This window comes from Xyrauchen texanus, chromosome 24 (genome assembly GCF_025860055.1).
Source record: "Xyrauchen texanus isolate HMW12.3.18 chromosome 24, RBS_HiC_50CHRs, whole genome shotgun sequence".
Taxonomy (NCBI): Eukaryota; Metazoa; Chordata; class Actinopteri; order Cypriniformes; family Catostomidae; genus Xyrauchen; species Xyrauchen texanus.
In genome coordinates, this window is record NC_068299.1 from 42808855 (window position 1) to 42828847 (window position 19993).

The 19993-nt window shown below is 42.6% G+C and overlaps 1 protein-coding gene across 1 annotated transcript in view; it reads right to left on the bottom strand.

Annotated features, from left to right (window-relative positions):
* Positions 1 to 2571: 2571 nt before the first annotated feature.
* Positions 2572 to 19993, bottom strand: part of LOC127617781 (uncharacterized) — a gene marked incomplete at its 5' end in the record, with an annotated part of 288177 nt that continues 270755 nt past the window's right edge. The window contains 4 exon segments of the mRNA XM_052089853.1: positions 2572 to 2996; positions 3181 to 3289; positions 3382 to 3579; positions 5565 to 5746. Coding sequence (XP_051945813.1) covers positions 2572 to 2996; positions 3181 to 3289; positions 3382 to 3579; positions 5565 to 5746 — 914 coding nt within the window.

The following is a 19993-nucleotide window of genomic DNA, read 5'->3' on the forward strand; positions in this document are numbered from 1 at the left end:
GTTGAAGTGGGACCCCTAGTGTCGCTTCTCCGACACAACGTGGAGAGAGCGACAGAAGGGGAACGTCTAGGTTACGTATGTAACCTCCGTTCCCCGATGGAGGGAACGAGATGTTGTGTCTTCTCTGCCACATCGCTGAGCCCGAGCCACTGTTGTGGCCGGACCATTTCCGGCTCCTCAGAAAAATCCTGAATGAACTCCCGTATTTGCCCCGCCTAAATACCCGTATGTCCGGGGGCGGGATATGCAAATACCATCTGCCAACTTCTCATTGGCCTTTTTTCATAGAACAGAGGTATATATCGGCACTCAAGAGAGACCCCTAGTGTCGCTTCTCCGACACAACGTCTCGTTCCCTCCATCGGGGAACGGAGGTTACATACGTAACCTAGACGATTCATTTCAAAGGCAGTTATTAGACTGTCATGTGCACTGTGATGTCAAAGGCAGCAGACAGAGAAAAATTGGTAAATTTCGTACTTTTAAGAGTCCTCCAAATTAATATATCACTTGCAAAACATCTACTATAAAATATATGTTGTTTAAAAAAAAAAAAAAAGGAATACATAAAAAAAACAATAATCATAATTAATACAGTTGCTGCAAGCATTCACTAAGCAGAATGCACAGAGCTTCAGTACAACAGAGGCACAAATGTTAAACACTATTGGTGTCATAATACAGAGCCTATTCCAATGGGCCACACAATCAACAATTCTAAAACATGCCAAAGAGACATACCACATGAGAACAAAATGATAGGCCCTTTTCACAATGACGTCAGATAACTTCCGCTTTTCCGCAAAGCAGGGTAAACGTACTTCCGTTTTAACTTACGCGCGCTGGTTACTTCAGGAAAACACAGAAGGTGATCACCGACAATACGAAAGGTAAAATTAAAGTAATAATAATATTTACGTATGTAGCGTTATTGGTTCTTATATTTAGATTATTTTGATGACGTTAATGATCATTTCCAGTAACTTATTGCATTCTTTAACGTGTGACTGTCGTGGAGGAGAAAGTAGAACGTTAGCTAGCATCAAGATAACTGTTAAATCACGGTTAGCCCGTGTATTGCCACAAGTTTACTAACAAGTGTTACATTTTTATCAAAGCTAAATGTCAAACCATTTCCATATGCTGATGTGATTTATCATTCATTTTATTCCTATGTCCATTTTTATCACATTTGTTTCGAAATTGTACACAGGCTCCATCTCTGATATAGAAATAACACAGCAATCACAGATCTTACAGTTACTTCAACCAGAAGATGGAGTAATGGCTGACAAGGGGTTCCAGATTGAGAAGATGCTGTCACAGGTGGGGGCAACGCTCATCATCCCTCCACTGAAAAAATCAAATCAGCTCAGCACAGAGGACACATTGAAGACCCAGGCTATTGCCCGCTTGAGAATTTTAGTTGAGAGGGCGATACGCAAGGTGAAGGAGTACCACATTTGGGATGGGCTTGTTCCTCTTTCTATGGTAGGTTCAGTCAATCAGTTGTGGGCCATCTGTTGCCTACTCTCAAACTATCAGGGACCTCTTGATATCAAAGGGGACAAACCCATCTGAAGTGTTTCCTTTCTTGGGTGAGATTAATTCTTAATTAATTCTTCTACTTTTAGGTGTTTGACACTGTGTAGATATACTGTAAATACAAGTGCTTTGTAATATATTTTTAAATTTCTATGCTTTGTATGAACATAGGTGTTACTATATTTTCATGGTTATTAATAAACAATGTTGTGAAGCATTCTGTAAAAAGTTTATCCAGAGTAAAATGAATTTACATCTTAACCAATAAAGAAAGAGAATATCTTTAAAACTTGCCATTTTTTTAATTTACATATTTGGTAATAGCATTTATGTGAGATGAAGGAAACTAATACAAAACTTTCATAGCAGCTCAAAGCTACAAACAAGGTTGAAAACTGGTTGAAGAGCGACCACTGCTCGATAAGACAAAGGATATTTACATACAATGCAACACTGACTTAAGTTGTAAATTTAAAACGTATTTACAACAGGAATTACATGCATCAGATTTTCATAGAAATATTTACATTTGAAAATTCTGCCTTAACGTAATAATACATCCATGTAGATGTTGTGATAAAAATAATCCAGCTTCTGTCGCATTGAGTTGATGATCTCCTCATCCCTAAATATTCTTTCAACTGTGAAGTCAGTGTGGGTATCTGTTAGAAAATCACACCACTGAAGTCCGCTTATGGCCAGCTGGCCTTGAACCTGATAGTAATATTTGTGGCTTTTCTTAAGGCAAGCCTGGCCTCGAACTGTGATCAGGTGTTTAACTTGAGCAACATCTTCAACATCACAACTCTAAACCTCTGCCAACCCAAATGGTGGTGTTTCTCTGGGGTTGAAAACTTTGGCATCAGGGCTGGCTGCAAGGTGAGGTGCATCAGGGTGGATGAGGACCCCCACACTGCGTCACAGTGACATCACAGAAATCAGAATATTGCCTTAGTATGTCAGGCTCCAGGTCCAGCCCTCTTTTCATAGCTGCTGTCTGAGGAGTTCCTCTCAGAATGCGAGCAGCTAAGGATTTTGCAGTTGACTCTCCACGGACATGACATATCTCACCAAATCTGCTGGCTGTAAGTCGGGGTTTGCGTACCTGGGTCCACAGCTGGCATTCTGAGCAGAGATCTCCCTTGACACTTTAAGGCTCTCTAAGTGGCATTGTTGCTTGTAGTTAGGCTCAAATTGTATGTGAAATTTAAAATTGTGACCTTCAATGGGCAACTGAAGAAATCCAGGGGCACCAGGGTGTTTAATAATGTCTCTACTTATCTCAGGAGGGCACTGGTAAGAGAGCAAAGACCCAGATGGCACTGGGCCAAATTTAGAGTCCACAAAATTAAGGGCCTCAAGCCCGTGGAGCAATTTGCAAATGCCTGGTTGTGGGCGTTTGTCTTGCAGTTTCTCAACACTGGCAAGGATGTGAGGATCTGGAAGAGGACCTGACAAAAAAGTGAGATGTATATTTTAATAAACATGAAAATGTTTTGAGCTGCCCCAAACCCTATATATTAAGAGATGTTCATAATTTACAGAAGATATCAACTGGAAGTTTAAAGGGAAAATATACTAATCATTGTTCTGTTATACATTAAAATATATAGACAGGTGTTAATTCAGACTTGCCACCATATGCTCTGTACAGTGTACATTTCACACCAGTTCGGGCATGATCCTTGGACTTCGGTACTGGTTTACACACTACCATGTCATTTGTTGCCTCAGGAGCAATTCCCTGTAATATATTGATGATAAATAATTAATTGACATAGTCATTACAAAATTATAGTCCAACATCATTAAATGTAATAAATGTTAACGTATTACATGTGTCCTAGGCCGGTGCCAGGTCTGCAGTGAGCTGGTGCATGACAGTGGCAATGGCACTGTCTTGAAGCCCATGGTACAGTAGTGAGCACTTTGAAACAATAATGCCACAATGTGGTTGCACAGTGCTTTCCCAGCAGAGCAGGTACATGACATGCATTTCAGTACCACAGGAACCTCTTTAGCATGAAATGTAACCTGATAAGAGAAACATGAAAATAAGTCTTTCCTGCACAACAATTTTACATTTCATTGGAGTAATTGAACAAACTTAAGGTTTTAAAGTAAGTCCATGAACTTTGAACACCTACTTTATTTTAACATCACACAGCATATTTCTCAGTCTTATTGTCCTCAAACAACCCTCTTCTGTTTTTTAAATGTAAGGTTGTCATCTAGATTTTGGTGCACCACACTCATTGACATCAGGCTGAGAAACACACTGAACCACAATGGAACTTTGTGGGATAGCGTTACTGCAAAGTGTCTGCAACCGCAGCAGAACATGAAAATCAGAAAAACCTGAAGGTGATGAGCCTCCTCATTTTTCCTCATAGACCTGTGACAACGCCCTCTCACTGTCACCTCATCGACAACTACATTCGAAACTATTCCAATGCAATGTTTTGGTGAAAGGGCACAACATTAACCATGAATGCGTTACTGACTTTTATCTAACAATACACAATCTGTAGCTAACATCAGTAATAAACATGATTGCAACAAGAGTTTACAGGTCTGTATTACAGTAAATTAATTAAGAATATGGACTTTCACTGCAGGAGAGAAAGCTAACAACTATCGTTATCCTAACTCCTCCGCTAACGTAATTTGGGCGGGACAATACAAAATGCTTACCTTCATACGCAAACAGGTACTGCTCAATGAAGAATTTGTATCCTTTGTCAAGTTTGGAACGTGTTGTAAGAGAAAATTTGTCTGCAAGTCGCTGTACATCATCTAGATGTATTTTTGGCAGGTGTCGAAGGGACTGGGTAAACTCCATAGCGTTCCACTATGCTGGCGCAAGTAAACATACACTGCTTTGAGTCAGAACGGAAGTTGCGTGACGTCATGTGAAAAGGGCCTATTGCTGAGAAATATTGTCATTAGAGCTAAGTGTTTTTGAATTCAAGCAGGAATTATGCAGTGAAGTAAGGCCTAAATTGTAATAAGCCCCATATGAATACTCAAAATACAGCAGAAGTAAAACATTTTAAAACCACACCTATTGGGATTTGAACACCCAACCTTTCAGATGTTAGTGCAGAAATTTACACACTGAACCACTCAGTTGCCTTGTCATAGCAATGGAAAAGTGACACAAAGTAGATAAACAAAGTAGATAGCATGCTAAGCATATGTTTCTTACGCATAAGATTATAACCAATTAGCCTTAAAAGATATAATCCCCAGTTAGCAGGCTAATCAGTTAGCATAGTATGTGTGTAGCATGCGAACTATGCTATCCAGATTTATTTTTATAAATTTTTTTACTATAGGTGGTGCTGTCTCCAAACTGCTCATGAACCCTCAGAACAGTTGATGATGCATACCAATTTTCGCTTAAATCTAATGAAGCGTTCAAATTATCCTTTGCTTTATATTAAAATGAGAGGCAATAAATATGGTAGATGTCAGAAAAATTGGTATAGACAAATTCCTTATGACCAAAGGAATCCAAAAACATCAAGCTAATCATTTTGACCAAAACTGTTCAAAAGCTTTAGGCAAAAATGTGCCTTTTTGAGATTTCTTGAACTGTAATTTATCAACAAACTTCACATGCATTTTCAGATCATGGTTGCAATGATGCATACCAAGTTTTGTTTTGATAGGACATTTGTTATGACATTATTTGGTAAAGGTTGCAATATAATTTTTGTGCAGCTCAGTCTGAAGATCATCTGAGACTTTTTGTGGTGACAGTCGGACACATCTTGTCCGAATGGTTATTCATTTGTTATGATATTACTTGAATGAAACTGTGAAAATTGAAAATAAGTTACAATCAAATTGACATGAGGAGCAAAATCAGAAAAAATCTTTTTTCTTCAAGGTCAAATGGTTCAAAAGATGCTAAAGAAAAGTGAAACTGATTGTCATAACACAGGGCTGTCGTTTGAATAGCTCTCAGTGGAGAATGTGTGTGTGTGTATGTTTGTAGACAGTAAAGTACTTACAATACGAAGCTTGAGATAGTCTCCTAACCCAGATGTGCTGTCCACTCGCACGAGTACAGTGTCTTTCTGCTGTGTGCTGAATCCCACTGCCAGCCGGTCTGCTCGCGTGCTAGGACGTTCATTTGCTGGCCACGTGTATGTGATCAGACCACCATCTCTGCCAAAAACATATGTGTTGCCTGCTGCAGGAGCCAGACGAGTAAACAGAGAGACAGAGAAAAGAAAAGTGGATCAAAATTAATGACAGAATAAAACAGCATCACATAATTACACAAACTCTCCTTGAATCTCTCTTGGATTTTAGTGCTACTCATGCACTGCACAAACACTTTAAGGATCTCAATTCTCAAAAGTGATGGCATACAACTTCTGAAAATATAAATATGATACAGTGATTAATGTATATTATATTATTTTACAATTTACACTAAATATACTACTAAAACAACTTAAAAACACTACTGTAGATGTTAGAAGTCAATCAAGAAATAAATAGCAATATTTAACTATGTATATATTTGTCGCACTTAATATTTTTTATATATTGTCACTATTAAAGCCTGTTCTTTACAATTTTATAGTAAGTCTAGGTTTTGACAATGTGTTTTGTATTCAATATAAGTGTGCGTATCTTATTTAAGTAAAAAAAATTTAAAAAATAACGACACTGGTAATAAATGCTGACATGTCAAAGATGTTTGAGGCAACATTTCAAAGCTTAACATCAAACAGGTTGATCCCTCTTTACATTCATAGTACTTGCATTAGTAAAATAATTAAGGATTTGATGCTATGTACTTCCTATTATAGGGATAGTGTAAAGAGTGTGAATACAGATGTAATTGCATGCAGGACAAGTACACATACAATATTTACAAAATACGGCAAGCACATTGCCTCAAACACATTAATGTCAGTGCATAGTAGTTAATGTAAATACCTAATAGACAATGGTTCCCTGTTGTTCATGAAAAAATGTTCCCCGTCTGTCGCTCACTTCGACGTTGTGTCAAAGAAGCGAAAATAGGGGTCTCTCTGGAGCGCCGAATATACCTCTGATCTATGAAAAAAGGCCAATGAGAAGTTGGCAGACAGAATTTGCATGTCCCGCCCCCGGACATACGGGTATAAAGCCGGGGAAATACGTATATTTCATTCAGAAATTTACTTCGGAGCCGATGGTCGTGTATTTTTTAAAAAAAAAAATTATTTTACCTTTATTTAACCAGGATAATCTCTCTGAGATTAGAAATCTCTTTCACAGGAGTGTCCTGGCCAAGAATGGACAGCAGTTACAGTCACAAAATTACAAATCAACAACAAATATTACATTTCAACGCTTAAAAACAATTGCACATCATTGAGTCTTCTTCAATGGACCGAATAATAGTTTTGAAATGTTTCATAGGCACCAGAGTTTGTAATTTCAATTTTGTTTGGAGTCGATTCCATTCAAATGGAGCTGCATACATAAAAGCCCTTTTTCCCCGTTCAGTTCTTACAAGTGGAACAGAAAGGGTAGATTTTCAGACCAGAGGGAATATTTCAAAATACTTTTCTTATGAATTAGGCAATCTAGATATGAAGGCAACAACCCCAGAATAGCCTTATAAATAAATAAGTAATAGTGCATTTTCCTTCTAATAGACAGAGAGGGCCAGGCTACTCTGTTATACAAAATACAACGATGAGTTAAAGGTTTACAATCTGAAATAAATCTCAAAGCGCTATGATTGACGGCATCCAAAGAGGAGAGAAGATGAGAAGAAGCAAATTGATACACCACATCACCGTAATCAAGTACAGGCAAAAAAGTAGCAGAAACTAACCTCTTTCTTACATTAAATGAAAAACAAAACTTGTTTCTAAAATAAAACCCAAGCTTTATTTTTAATTTTTTATTTAGTTGAGTTATGTGAGAGCCAAAAGATAAAGTATCATCAATAATGATGCCAAGATATTTATACTCTTTTACTAACTCAATCCCATTACCTTGTAAAGTCTGGATAGGAATAATATTGTCTACCACCTTTTTCGAATTTGAAAATAACAAAATTTTGGTTTTGTCAACATTCAGAGCAAGTTTTAGTGTATGAAGCCGTGATTGAATGACATCAAAAGCCACTTGAAGCTTAAGCAAGGCTTGCCGTTTAGGAGCACCACAATACATAACAGTGTCATCTGCATAATAATGGAAGTTAGTATCTTGAATATCATAATCCAGACTGTTTATGTAGATAGTAAATAAAAGAGGCCCCAACACAGATCCTTGAGGGACACCTTTTGCAATCTCCAGTAGTCGTGAGTTTTTACCTTCAGCCTTAACACATTGAGTTCTATCACTTAGATAATTTTTAAACCAGAAAATAACATGATTTGATAAACCAACACTCTCTAGTCTATGCAGCAACATTTCATGATCAACTGTGTCGAAAACCTTTGATAAATCAATAAAAAGGGAAGCGCAATAATCTCCTTTATCCATTGTTCCCACAATGTCATTTAAAACTTTTAAAGCGGCTGTTGTGGTACTATGTTTTTTACGAAACCCTGATTGATTATTAGATAGAACTTTGTTTACATTCAAATAATGGGTCAACTGGTCACTAATAAAACTTTCTAAAATTTTGGATAGGACACAAAGCTTTGAAATTGGCCGATAATTATCTAGTATGGTGGGATCTCCCCCTTTTAATAATGGAACAAAAAAAGCTGATTTCCAAATATCCGAAATAACACCAGTATCTAGTGAAAGATTAAAAATATAAGTTAAAGGCATCGAAATAATATCAGCTGCTAATTTCAGATAGATAGATTCCACACAATCTGGGCCTGGTGATTTATTTATATCGAGCAATTTAAGTGTGTTATGAACATCAGAACTCTAGATTTGTTCAAAAGTGAACTCCTCCTTTGTAAAACTAGTCTCTGCACTAACAAAATCATAGTTTGAGCGCAAAGGACATGGCGACTCCAATAAGGACCCAGAAGCAATAAAATGCTTGTTAAAACAATTAAGCATCTGCTCCTTATCAGATATGCTAGTAGAATCTATATTTATACATGAAGGAAGATCAGACGATTTTTTTGTTCCCTACTAAACACTTTATATTCTGCCAAAAATTCTTAGGATTCTTTAAATTTGTTGTAGTTTTTGCAATAAAATAATCAGCTTTAGCTTTCCTAATGGCGACTGTACATTTATTTCGAAGCTGTCTAAAACAAATCCAATCAGAATCTGTGTCAGATTGCCTAGCTTTTGCCCAAGCAGCATGCCTGCTGCTTATACAGCATCCACTTATAATGAAGTGCTTTGAGAGACTGGTACTCAAACATGTGCAAGCCAGTCTACCTCACTCCTTGGATAATCATCAGTTTGCATATAAGGCTAACAGATCTACAGATGATGCTTTATCCATTACTCTCCATACTGCCCTGAGCCATCTCGAACAGAGAAACAGCTATATCAGGATGCTCTTCGTGGATTATAGCTCCGCTTTTAATACAATTATTCCCGACATCCTGATAAACAAACTGTTGACTCTCGGCCTTCCCCCGCCTATCTGCAGCTGGATAAAGGACTTTTTGTCAAATCGCCCACAGACTGTCAAAATTGACACTCACTTATCCTCCACTATCACACTTAGCACCGGCTCACCTCAGGGCTGTGTGCTGAGTCCTCTTCTCTATTCATTATACACCTTTGACTGTTCACCAACGTTTTCTACTAACTCCATCATAAAGTTTGCAGACGACACTACTGTGGTGGGACTCATAACGGGAGGGGATGAGTCAGCCTACAGACAGGAAGTGCAGAATCTGTCTGAGTGGTGCTCTGCCAATAACCTAATCCTAAACACTGCAAAAACAAAGGAACTTATAATGGACTTTAGGAAATGTAACACACACCACCAACCCCTTTTCATTAATGGCAAGAGTGTGGAGAGAGTTCACTCATTTAAATTTCTGGGCATCCATATTACAGATCGTTTCTCATGGACAATCAACACCAAAACAGTTGTAAAAAAAGCACAGCAGCGCCTCCACTTCTTGAGGATACTCAAGAAAAACAGCATGAATCTAAGGCTGCTGGTGTCCTTTTATAAATCCACCATTGAGAGCATTCTTTCATGTTGCATCTCTGTGTGGTTTGCTGCGTGTTCTGCTGCCGACAAAAAGGCTATGCAAAGAATCATCAAGACTGCAGAAAACATCATAGGATGCCCTTTACCATCTTTGTCAGACATTGCACTTAGTCGCACTCTCTCAAGAGCCAAAAATATCATCAAGGACAATACTCATCCAGGTCACTTTTTGTTTCAACTGTTGCCTTCTGGTAGGCATTATAGGTCTATACAATCCAGCACCACCAGATTCAAAAATAGCTTCTTTCCAAATGCAATAGTTTCTATTAATAAATAGTCAGACAAATCCAGTCACCCTTTGCACTGTGATTACCGTTTTAATTCATTTTATACTGATTTTATACTGATTTTTATTTTTTTTTATTAAAATGTATTTATTGTATACACCAGTGGAGAGTGCTCCCAATTTCGTTGTATTGTAAATTACAATGACAATAAAGGCATTCAATATAAGAACAGACAATCCTGAGGAAAACCAAGGGTTATCCCTCCCTTTCACTCTAAGTTTCTTAAACGGTGCATGCCTATTAAGAACCGATATAAAAGCATCATAAAAATATTACCAGGCAAACTGAACATCAGGGATAAGGAAAATCCTATCCCAATCATAGACAGCAAGGTCTTGGAGAAAACATTGCTCATTAAAATATTTCATACACCTTTTTACAATAATACGTGATTTCTGCCTAGGTAATTTTGTATCTCTAACTGTGGCAATGACACAATGATCACTAACTTCGTGTATGCAACAAGCTGCGAGTCACACACCTGTTCCTCTGAGCGATCTGCTGTTGGATCTAAACTCTAAAAGAGTTGTTTTTTAAAAGAGCGATTTTCTCTAAAAGAGTATTTTCCTCTAAAAGAGCATTACAAAGCGGTGTTGAATGTCCTTTTCAGGACACGTCTTTATAAAGATGCCTTTCCACCCCTGTGTAGTTCCTGGATGCGGTAGAGTGCTCTCCACTTCAGATGGCCACAAACGCTGTCTCGTGTGTCTGGGCTGCGATCACATCGAGGCAGCGTTTGTGGATGGTTCATGTTCTCACTGCGAGAACATGACCATGCCAACGTTGCAGTCGCGGCTTTCCTTCAACCGAAGGAATGCCACTCCAGCCGCCCCCGCATCGCTCCTTCTTCCCACGGGATTGAGGATGACGCGGGTGGCAATGGAGGCGATCTGGGGATGGTAGCGGGATCGGTTTCGCCGGGCACACCCCAGAGAACCACCCGCCCCCCGGCACGCTCGCTGACTTCCATCCGGGCTTCAGGCAACAGCGTCTCGCCTCACAGCCAGCCTGCCTATCCTCTGGAGCCCCCCAAGCTGCATGAACTCGCCGCTGCATCGAAAAGAGCAGTCCGGCATCTGATGCGGATGACTCGTCTGGGCTGCCGCCTTCGGGCCAGCACGCCCAGGCTGAGGCTGACGCCCAGATGTCCGACATGCTTTCCCGGGACTGGAACCCTCAGTCCTCCCCACAGCCGTCATGGCTGGATGATTGGTTCCTTGGGTCTGCGCGTCGCTCACAGCCACGCCCCCCGCCGGTCCCTTTCTTCCCGGAGGTGCATGATGAGCTGACGACTGCATGGAGAGCACCCCTCTCCACTCGTCACAAAACCCCTTGCTCATCCACTCTCACTACCCTTGACGGCGGAGTGGCCCACGTGTACACGGCGATTCCCCAGGTGGATAGGGCGGTTGCGATCCACCTATGCCCCGAGAACGCCACCGCCTGGCCACAGCAGGCGGGCATGCGGTGGCCACACTTGTGGTTCAGGAACGTCATCTGTGGCTGAACTTGGTTGACATGCGCGAGCAGTTCTCAGCAGTGAAAAAGCAGACGGAGGCCATTTCACGCATCCTAACCTCACGGCAAACCTGCTGCCACGGGCCAAGCCCCGTCTGCTCGCCGAGGGCGTCCTCCTGCGGCTAAGAAACGCGCAGCTCCGCCTAAATCCAGGCCCAGCTCTCAGCCCCTGCGTCGAGCACCCCGCAGGAAGCGCACGCCCCCCTCGAAGACCCGGAAGGAGGAGAATCCTTTGTTTGAATTTATTTCATTTGCCACATTCTCAATAAAAGAGCTATTTCCTTTTTCTCACTGCACTCTGCTGCCACACCTCAACAGTCATGCTGGACACGGATGCATCTCTTTTCTCGGCATTGAGTTAGACTCAGTCTCAATGTCAGCGTGCCTCATCAACGAACGCGCGCAGTCAGTGCTGGTATGCCTCGCCGCCTTCAAGCCAGGCACTGCGGTCCCTTTAACATTTTTCCAGAGGCTCCTGGGGCAAATGGCGTCCTCCACGGCGATCGCGCCGCTGGGGTTGATGCATATGAGACCACTTCAGAACTGTCTCCAGACTCGCGTCCCGAGATGAGCATGGCTCCTCGGCATGCACCATGTGATGGTCATCCCCGCTTGCCGTAAAACGTTTAAACCCTGGACAGACCTCTACTTTCTGCAGCAGGTGTCCCGTCGTGTCCTGGTCACGACCGATGCCTCCAAATTGGGATGGGGTGCCGTGTGCTACAGGCACGCAGCCGCGGACTGTTGGAAAGGGGCCCTGCTGAGCTGGCACATCAACTGATTGTTGACTGTATTCTTTGCCCTGCGGAGGTTTGTCCCGCTGGTTCAGGGCAAACACGTCTTGATCAGATCAGACAGCACCACTGCGGTAGAGTACATAAATCGCCAAAGCGCCGTACGCTCCCGCCACATGTCACAACTCGCCCGTCGTCTCCTATCACGCTATCATGACAACACTTGCCAAATGGAGAGTGGAGGCTTCAACCCCAGTTGACAAGGCTCAGGTAGACCTGTTCACCTCCCAAGAGACCTCCCACTGCCCGCTCTGGTATGCCCGAACAGAGGCTCCCCTCGGGGCAGATGCACTGGCACACAGCTGGCCAACGGGGCTGTGCAAGTACACATTTCCCCCAGTGAGCCTTCTTGCACAGGTGCTGTGCAAGGTCAGGGAGGATGAGGAACATGTAACTCTAATGGCTCCCTATTGGCCCACCCGGGCTTGGTTCTCGGACCTCGTACTCCTCGCAACAGCCCATCCCTGGCAAATTCCGCTGAGGAAAGATCTTCTTTCTCAGGGATGGGCCACGCTCTGGCATCCGCACCCAGACCTCTGGAACCTCCAAGTCAGGTCCCTGGACAGGACGCGGAAGATCTAGCTGATCTACCACCTGCCATCGTAGACATGATCAACCAAGCCAGAGCCCCTTCTACCAGGCAACTTTACACCCTAAAGTGGCGCTTGTTCGCGAATTGGTGTTCTTCTTGGGCCTAAGACCCACAAAGGTGCGCAGTCAGGTCAGGGCTCTCATTTCTGCAGGAGAGGTTGGAGGGGAGGCTGTCCCCTCCACCTTGAAGGTGTATGTAGCTGCTATCAAAGCTCACCATGACGCAGTAGACGGCAAGTCTTTGGGTAAGCACGACTTGATTATCAGGTTCCTATGAGGCGCCTGGAGGTTAAATACCTCCCGGCCAAGCCTGTTCCCCTCCTGGGATCTCTCAGTGGCCTTCAGAGAACCCCTTTTCGAGCCGCTAGAATCAGTTGGACTCAGGACCCTCTCCCTAAAGATGGCCCTGCTAATTACGCTCGCCTCCATCACATGGGTTGGGGACCTGCAAGCGTTCTCTGTCAACACTTGCCTGGAGTTCGGTCCGGCAGACACACATGTGATCCTAAGACCGCGGCCGGGATACATGCCCAAGGTTCCAACCATGCCCTTCAGAGACCAGGTAGTGAACCCGCAAGCGCTGCCGCGGGAGGAGGCAGACCCAGCCCCTTCATTGCTGTGTCCGGTACGTGCTTTGCGTACCTACTTGGACCGCACGCAGAGCTTGAGACGTTCTTAGCAGCTCTTTGTCTGCTTTGGTGAACAGCGGAAAGGGAACGCTGTCTTCAAACAGAGGCTCTCCCACTGGGTGGTGGACACCATTTCATTGGCCTATCGCACCCAGGCAGTGCCCTACACCTTGCGGGTCCAAGCACGCTCAAAAAGGTGTGTTGGGTCCTCATGGGCACTGGCCAGAGGCACCTCCCTGGCAGACATATGCAGAGCAGCGGGTTGGGCAACACCTAATAACTTTGCGAGATTTTACAATCTCATGGGTAAAGTCAGTTTCGTCCAGTGTTTTCTCAGGTCTGAGCCAGTAGAACTCGGTAACACGCTGATGGACTGACCGGGTGGACTGCTTGCACCTAGCTCCCTTTCCCTTGGTGAGGTAAAACCATGCGCTTTTTCTCCCAGGTGATCCCACTCACTTGGCTCCCTGGATGACTCCTCCCTGGCCCTCTGCGTCCACAATTCAGCGGAGGAATTCGCCGACCCAATCCACTGCGGGTACTCAGATCTACCTTGTACTGGAATAGGTGCTCCACAGGTCAGAGCTCCTACGTGGACTGTCCCCCTGTGGTTTTTTTTCCACGGTACGGTCCCCTTACGAGTGGACCCGCATCTCCCTTGGGCAGTTCCCACTGTCCCCCGGTCGCCGTGTCTGTAGCAACTCCTCCCTGGATCTACCACCATGCCACTTCCCACATGTGACCTAAAAGCCCATGTGGTGTATGTCACCACTCTTACCTGCCACCTCTCTGGGCAGGTGTGGTCTCCGCAAGGTCTTTTCCCCCTGAAAGAATAGGAAACTGGGGGAGGTTTCTGGTTATGGTGCCTGAGGAGTAAACGTATGCACATCTTTCGAAAGCTTGTCAACCAGGCTAGATAATATTCAATCCACGGTGGCTGATCATGATCTTCGCATCGGCAATCTCAAGTCCGGCACTACTGGGATAAGTCAACAACTTGAACAGTTCGAGGCTACATGTTCGAGGCTCCAGAAGGATAATGAGTGGCTGAAAGCTAAAGTCTCGGACATCGAGAGCCGCAGCCGGCGCCAGAATATTCGAATTGTGGGCTTACCTGAATCGATCGAGGGACCACGTCCGACGACCTTTTTTCTCAGCTTTTGGTCGATGTCCTTGAATCTCAGGTGTTAACCTTGCTGCCCGAGCTGGACAGAGCCCACCGCAGCCTTGCACCCAAACCCGCATCATGGCAGAGACCGCGACCTGTCATCCTGCGATTCCACCGCTTTCAAATAAAGGACTTTGTCATTCGCGAATCTCGCAAAAAGAGCAAGTTGCTCTACGAAGGCCACAGGATTCGTATCTTTGAGGATTACTTCCCTGAGGTTTTGAAACTTTGCGCCGAGTACAAAAATGTGATGTCAGTGCTTTACAAACACAGACTCAAACCTGCGCTTCTATACCCTGCTAGACTGCGAATCACACTTTCAAACAGTGAGAAGAAATGGTTGGCTTCTGTTTCAGAAGCCAATGACTTTATCCGGAGTCTGAACCTATAGTAGGATAATTTGGATTCTATTTCACTCTGAGCAGACTTGTTTATTTTTGGCGTCCTTTTATAGTCTGCTAATCTTGTGCATCAAGTGCTACTGCCCCTTTGTTTTTCATGCTATGTATTTATTGTTCTAAATGGTTTGTACTTAGATTTTACGTTTGTTTCTTCTTGAAGTCTAAGTCTGTCAATAACTTTTTGATATAAATATGTTTTTGAGGTTAGATATATTTAATGGGAGGACCAGGAGTTAGGAAACTTGCCAGTTGTCATGGTAAAGTGGTTCCAGTTGCTGTTCTTGTTGTTAGCACTTGGACTGTGGTGTAAGAGTGTTTTTTGTTTTGTTATGTTTTTTGTTATTGTGTTTTTTTGTTTTTTTTTTGTGGATACGCATGCAATTCTTTTTTTATAATTTTTTATTGTACTTCGTATTCTTACATGCGAGCAAGGTGTGTTGTCGGCTGGGTTATGGGGGCGGGGTGTTCGGGAATCTGATCATGTTCCCAGAATTTCTTGCTTTTGTTTATGATGAGTAACAGGACTGCTCCCTGTGGTACACTGAAATTCACCAGTTGGAACGTTAAAGAGCTTAATTCTCTAGTGAAGCTAAATAAATGGAAACATTTGAATACTAGCATTGCCTTTATTCAGGAAACTCACCTCAGGCCTGCAGACCATCTAAAAATTAGAAAGGGCTGGGTAGGCCAGCTCTACCATTCTGGCTTCCCTAGTAAGTCTCAAGGTGTAGCTATTCTCATCCATAAATCAGTTCCTTTTTTAATTTCTGAGGTTATCTCAGACCCAAACAGACGTTTTATTATTCTCAGAGGACAGATCAATGGGGTTCGCTTGATTTTGACAAACATATATGGCCCTAATTGGGATGACGAGGTTTTTATTTTTCATTTGTTTTCCCTCCCTGATCTGCATTCCAGCCAACTAATTCTGGGTGGGGATTTAACTGCTGTTTAGACCTTCTTCTAGACCATTTCTCCTCTAGGCCTTATGCACAGTCTAAATCTGGTAGGATTATTCAGCTTTTTATGGAGCAATATGCCGTTTTGGATATTTAGCGTTTTTTCAATCCTAACACAAAAAAAATTATCTTTCTTTTCCCCTGTTCATCGCTCTTTCTCTCATATTGACTACTTTCTGGTTGATAATAAACTGCTTTCATTGGTCAGTTCATGTATTTATAACACTATTGTAATTTCAGATCATGCAGCAGTTACATTTGACCTTGCTATACCAGGCATCTCGATGTCTTGGTCTCCTTGGCATTTTAATTCTTTATTACTCAATTATCCTGATTTTATAGAGGTTATTAATGATCGTATTGATCTTTTCATCTCCACAAATACTTCTCCAGATGTTTCAGCTAAGACAATTTGGGAGACTTGTAAGGCTTATTTAAGAGGATAAATTATTAGGAAATAATGTGGCTTACAAGAGAAAAGTGGTGAATGAAAGGAGGGCTAATTTATCTAGTGCTTTAGCAGACCTTCTGTTCATCTGTGCTAGCTCGACACAAGCAGACCACTTTGCTAAGTTTCTCATGACAAAAGTGGAGTTTGATCTGCTAGCTACGAATGAAGCAAGTGAAACGCTGCATAAGACCCGTTGTAATTATTATGAATTCAGTGATATATCGAGTAAATTACTTGCTCACCAGTTGCGGCAGTCTGCTGCCTCACACCTTATTACTAAAATTTCCACTGCCACTGAGTCTTCAGTTAATCCTCTGTCTATTAATGACCAATTCAGAGACTTTTACATCTCTTTATACACCTCTGAGAGCATTACTGAAGAGGCTCAATTTGATAATTTATTCAGCCCTCTAAATGTGCCTTGCATTGATTCTGATATCTCCTCTAATTTGATAGCTTCTCTCACGCTGGATGAAATTAAGTCTGCTCTTACTCTGATGCAGAATGGTAAATCTCCAGGGCCTGATGGCTTTCTGGTAGAATTTTTTAAGACGTTTTCTGATAAATTATCACCTATTTTGCTAAACATGTTTAATGAGTCTTACAGTTCAGTATCCTTCCTCAATCTCTGCACCAGGCTACTATTTCCCTTATTCTCAAGAAAGATAAAGATCCTTCTCAATGCAGTAATTATCGCCCCATCTTCTTACTCTGTACAGATGTAAAATTATTGGCTAAGATTCTGGCGAGACATTAGACACTCTTGTCACAATATTAGATGCCTCTTGAATATCCTCTATGCTTCTTCTTCGAATGAAGTCCCAGAATTAGTTATTTCCATGGATGCTGAGAAGGCTTTTGATAGAGTCGAGTGGGGGTATTTGTTCTTCACACTGAGGAGATTTGGTTTTCCCGACCAGTTTATAGCTTGGATTAGGCTTTTATACACGTCCCCAATGGCTTGTGTATGAATAAATAATAACTATTCTAAGTATTTCTCCCTTGGTTGTGGGACTAGACAGGGCTGCCCACTCTCCCCGCTGTTATTTGTATTAGCCATTGAGCCTTTGGTGGATGCTCTCAGATCCAGCATGATGGCTGGCATACACAGGGGAGGGCGGGAGCATAAATTGTCTTTATATGCAGATGATCTTTTGTTATATGTGTCGGACCCTGGCACCTCCATCCCCTTGGTGCTGGACCTCCTGGCACAGTTTGGTCTAATTTCAGGCTACAAGTAAAATTTGTGTAACAGTGAATTAATGCCGATCAATAAAGCAGCCTTGGAATACCCATTAGCATCTCTGCCTTTCAGATCTGCTTTACAGAGTCTTAGGTATTTAGGCATAAATGTGACAAAAAGTTTTTCAGATTTATTTGATCACAACTTATACCATTCCTCAGTCGTCTTGCACAGGATTTTAGTCATTGGTCTCTCCTTCCACTGTCTCTGGTTGGTAGGGTTAACTGTATTAAGATGAGCGTACTACCTAAATTTGTATATTTTTTTCAATGTATTCCAATTTTTATCCCAAAGTCCTTCTATGTTACACTTGACAGCTCTATTTCGAATTTTCTTTGGAATAAAAAGAAAAATAAATTGGGTGGTCTGGATCTTCCTAATTTTCGAATATATTATTGGGCAGCAAATATACGCTCAACTTTATATTGGTTTCATTCAAGCCACTTAGTTGATCCCCCATCCTGGTTGCACATTGAGAAAATTTCATGTAAGTCCTCCTCCCTGGCTTCCCTTTTATGTCTCCCACATACATGGTCTCTTATGAAATATTAAAATAACATACAGTGGGTACGGAAAGTATTCAGACCCTCTTACATTTTTCACTCTTTGTTATATTGCAGCCATTTGCTAAAATCAATTAAGTTCATTTTTTTTCCTCATTATTGTACACACAGCACCCCATATTGACAGAAAAACACAGAATTGTTGACATTTTTGCACATTTATTAAAAAAGAAAAACTGAAATATCACACTCATATATTTAACTCAGGTGCTGTCCATTTCTTCTGATCATCCTTGAGATGGTTTTACACCTTCAATTGAGTCCAGCTGTGTTTGATTATACTGATTGGACTTGATTAGGAAAGCCACACACCTGTCTATATAAGACCTTACAGCTCACAGTGCATGGCAGAGCAAATGAGAATCATGAGGTCAAAGGAACTGCCTGAAGAGCTCAGAGACAGAATTGTGGCAAGGCACAGATCTGGCCAAGGTTAAAAAAACATTTCTGCTGCCCTTAAGGTTCATAAGAGCACAGTGGCCTCCATAATCCTTAAATGGAAGACGTTTGGGACGACCAGAACCCTTCCTAGAGCTGGCCGTCCGGCCAAACTGAGCTATCGGGGGAGAAGAGCCTTGGTGAGAGAGGTAAAGAAGAACCCAAAGATCTGGCTGAGCTCCAGAGATGTAGTCGGGAGATGGGAGAAAGTTGTAGTAAGTCAACCATCACTGCAGCCATCCACCAGTCGGGGCTTTATGGCAGAGTGGCCCGACGGAAGCCTCTCCTCAGTGCAAGACACATGAAAGCCCAAGATGGTGATAAATAAGATTCTCTGGTCTGATGAGACCAAGATAGAACCTTTTGGCCTTAATTCTAAGCGGTATGTGTGGAGAAAACCAGGCACTGCTCATCACCTGTCCAATACAGTCTCAACAGTGAAGCATGGTGGTGGCAGCATCATGCTGTGGGGGTGTTTTTCAGCTGCATTGACAGGACGACTGGTTGCAATCGAGGGAAAGATGAATGCGGCCAAGTACAGGGATATCCTGGACGAAAACCTTCTCCAGAGTGCTCTGGACCTCAGACTGGGCCGAAGGTTCACCTTCCAACAAGACAATGACCCTAAGCACACCGCTAAAATAATGAAGGAGTGGCTTCACAACAACTCCGTGACTGTTCTTGAATGGCCCAGCCAGAGCCCTGACTTAAACCCAATTGAGCATCTCTGGAGAGACCTGAAAATGGCTGTCCACCAACGTTTACCATCCAACCTCACAGAACTGGAGAGGATCTGCAAGGAGGAATTGCAGAGGATACCCAAATCCAGATGTGAAAAACTTGTTGCATCTTTCCCAAAAAGACTCATGGCTGTATTAGATCAAAAGGGTGCTTCTACTAAATACTGAACAAAGGGTCTGAATACTTAGGACCATGTGATATTTCAGTTTTTCTTTTTTAATAAATGTGCAAAAATGTCAACAATTCTGTGTTTTTCTGTCAATATGGGGTGCTGTGTGTACAATAATGAGGAAGGGCTCCGCCTCTCAAGTCTCTAGAGCCTCCCAGGGCTCCGCCTCTCGAGTCTCTCGAGCCACCCAGGGCTCCGCCCCCCGAGCCTCCTACAGCTCTGCCCCCTGAGCCTTCTACGGCTCTTCTCTCAGAGACTCCGGAGCCTCCTACGGCTCCGCCTCCCGAGCCTCCTATGGCTCTGCCTCCCAAGCCTCCTACGGCTCCGCCTCC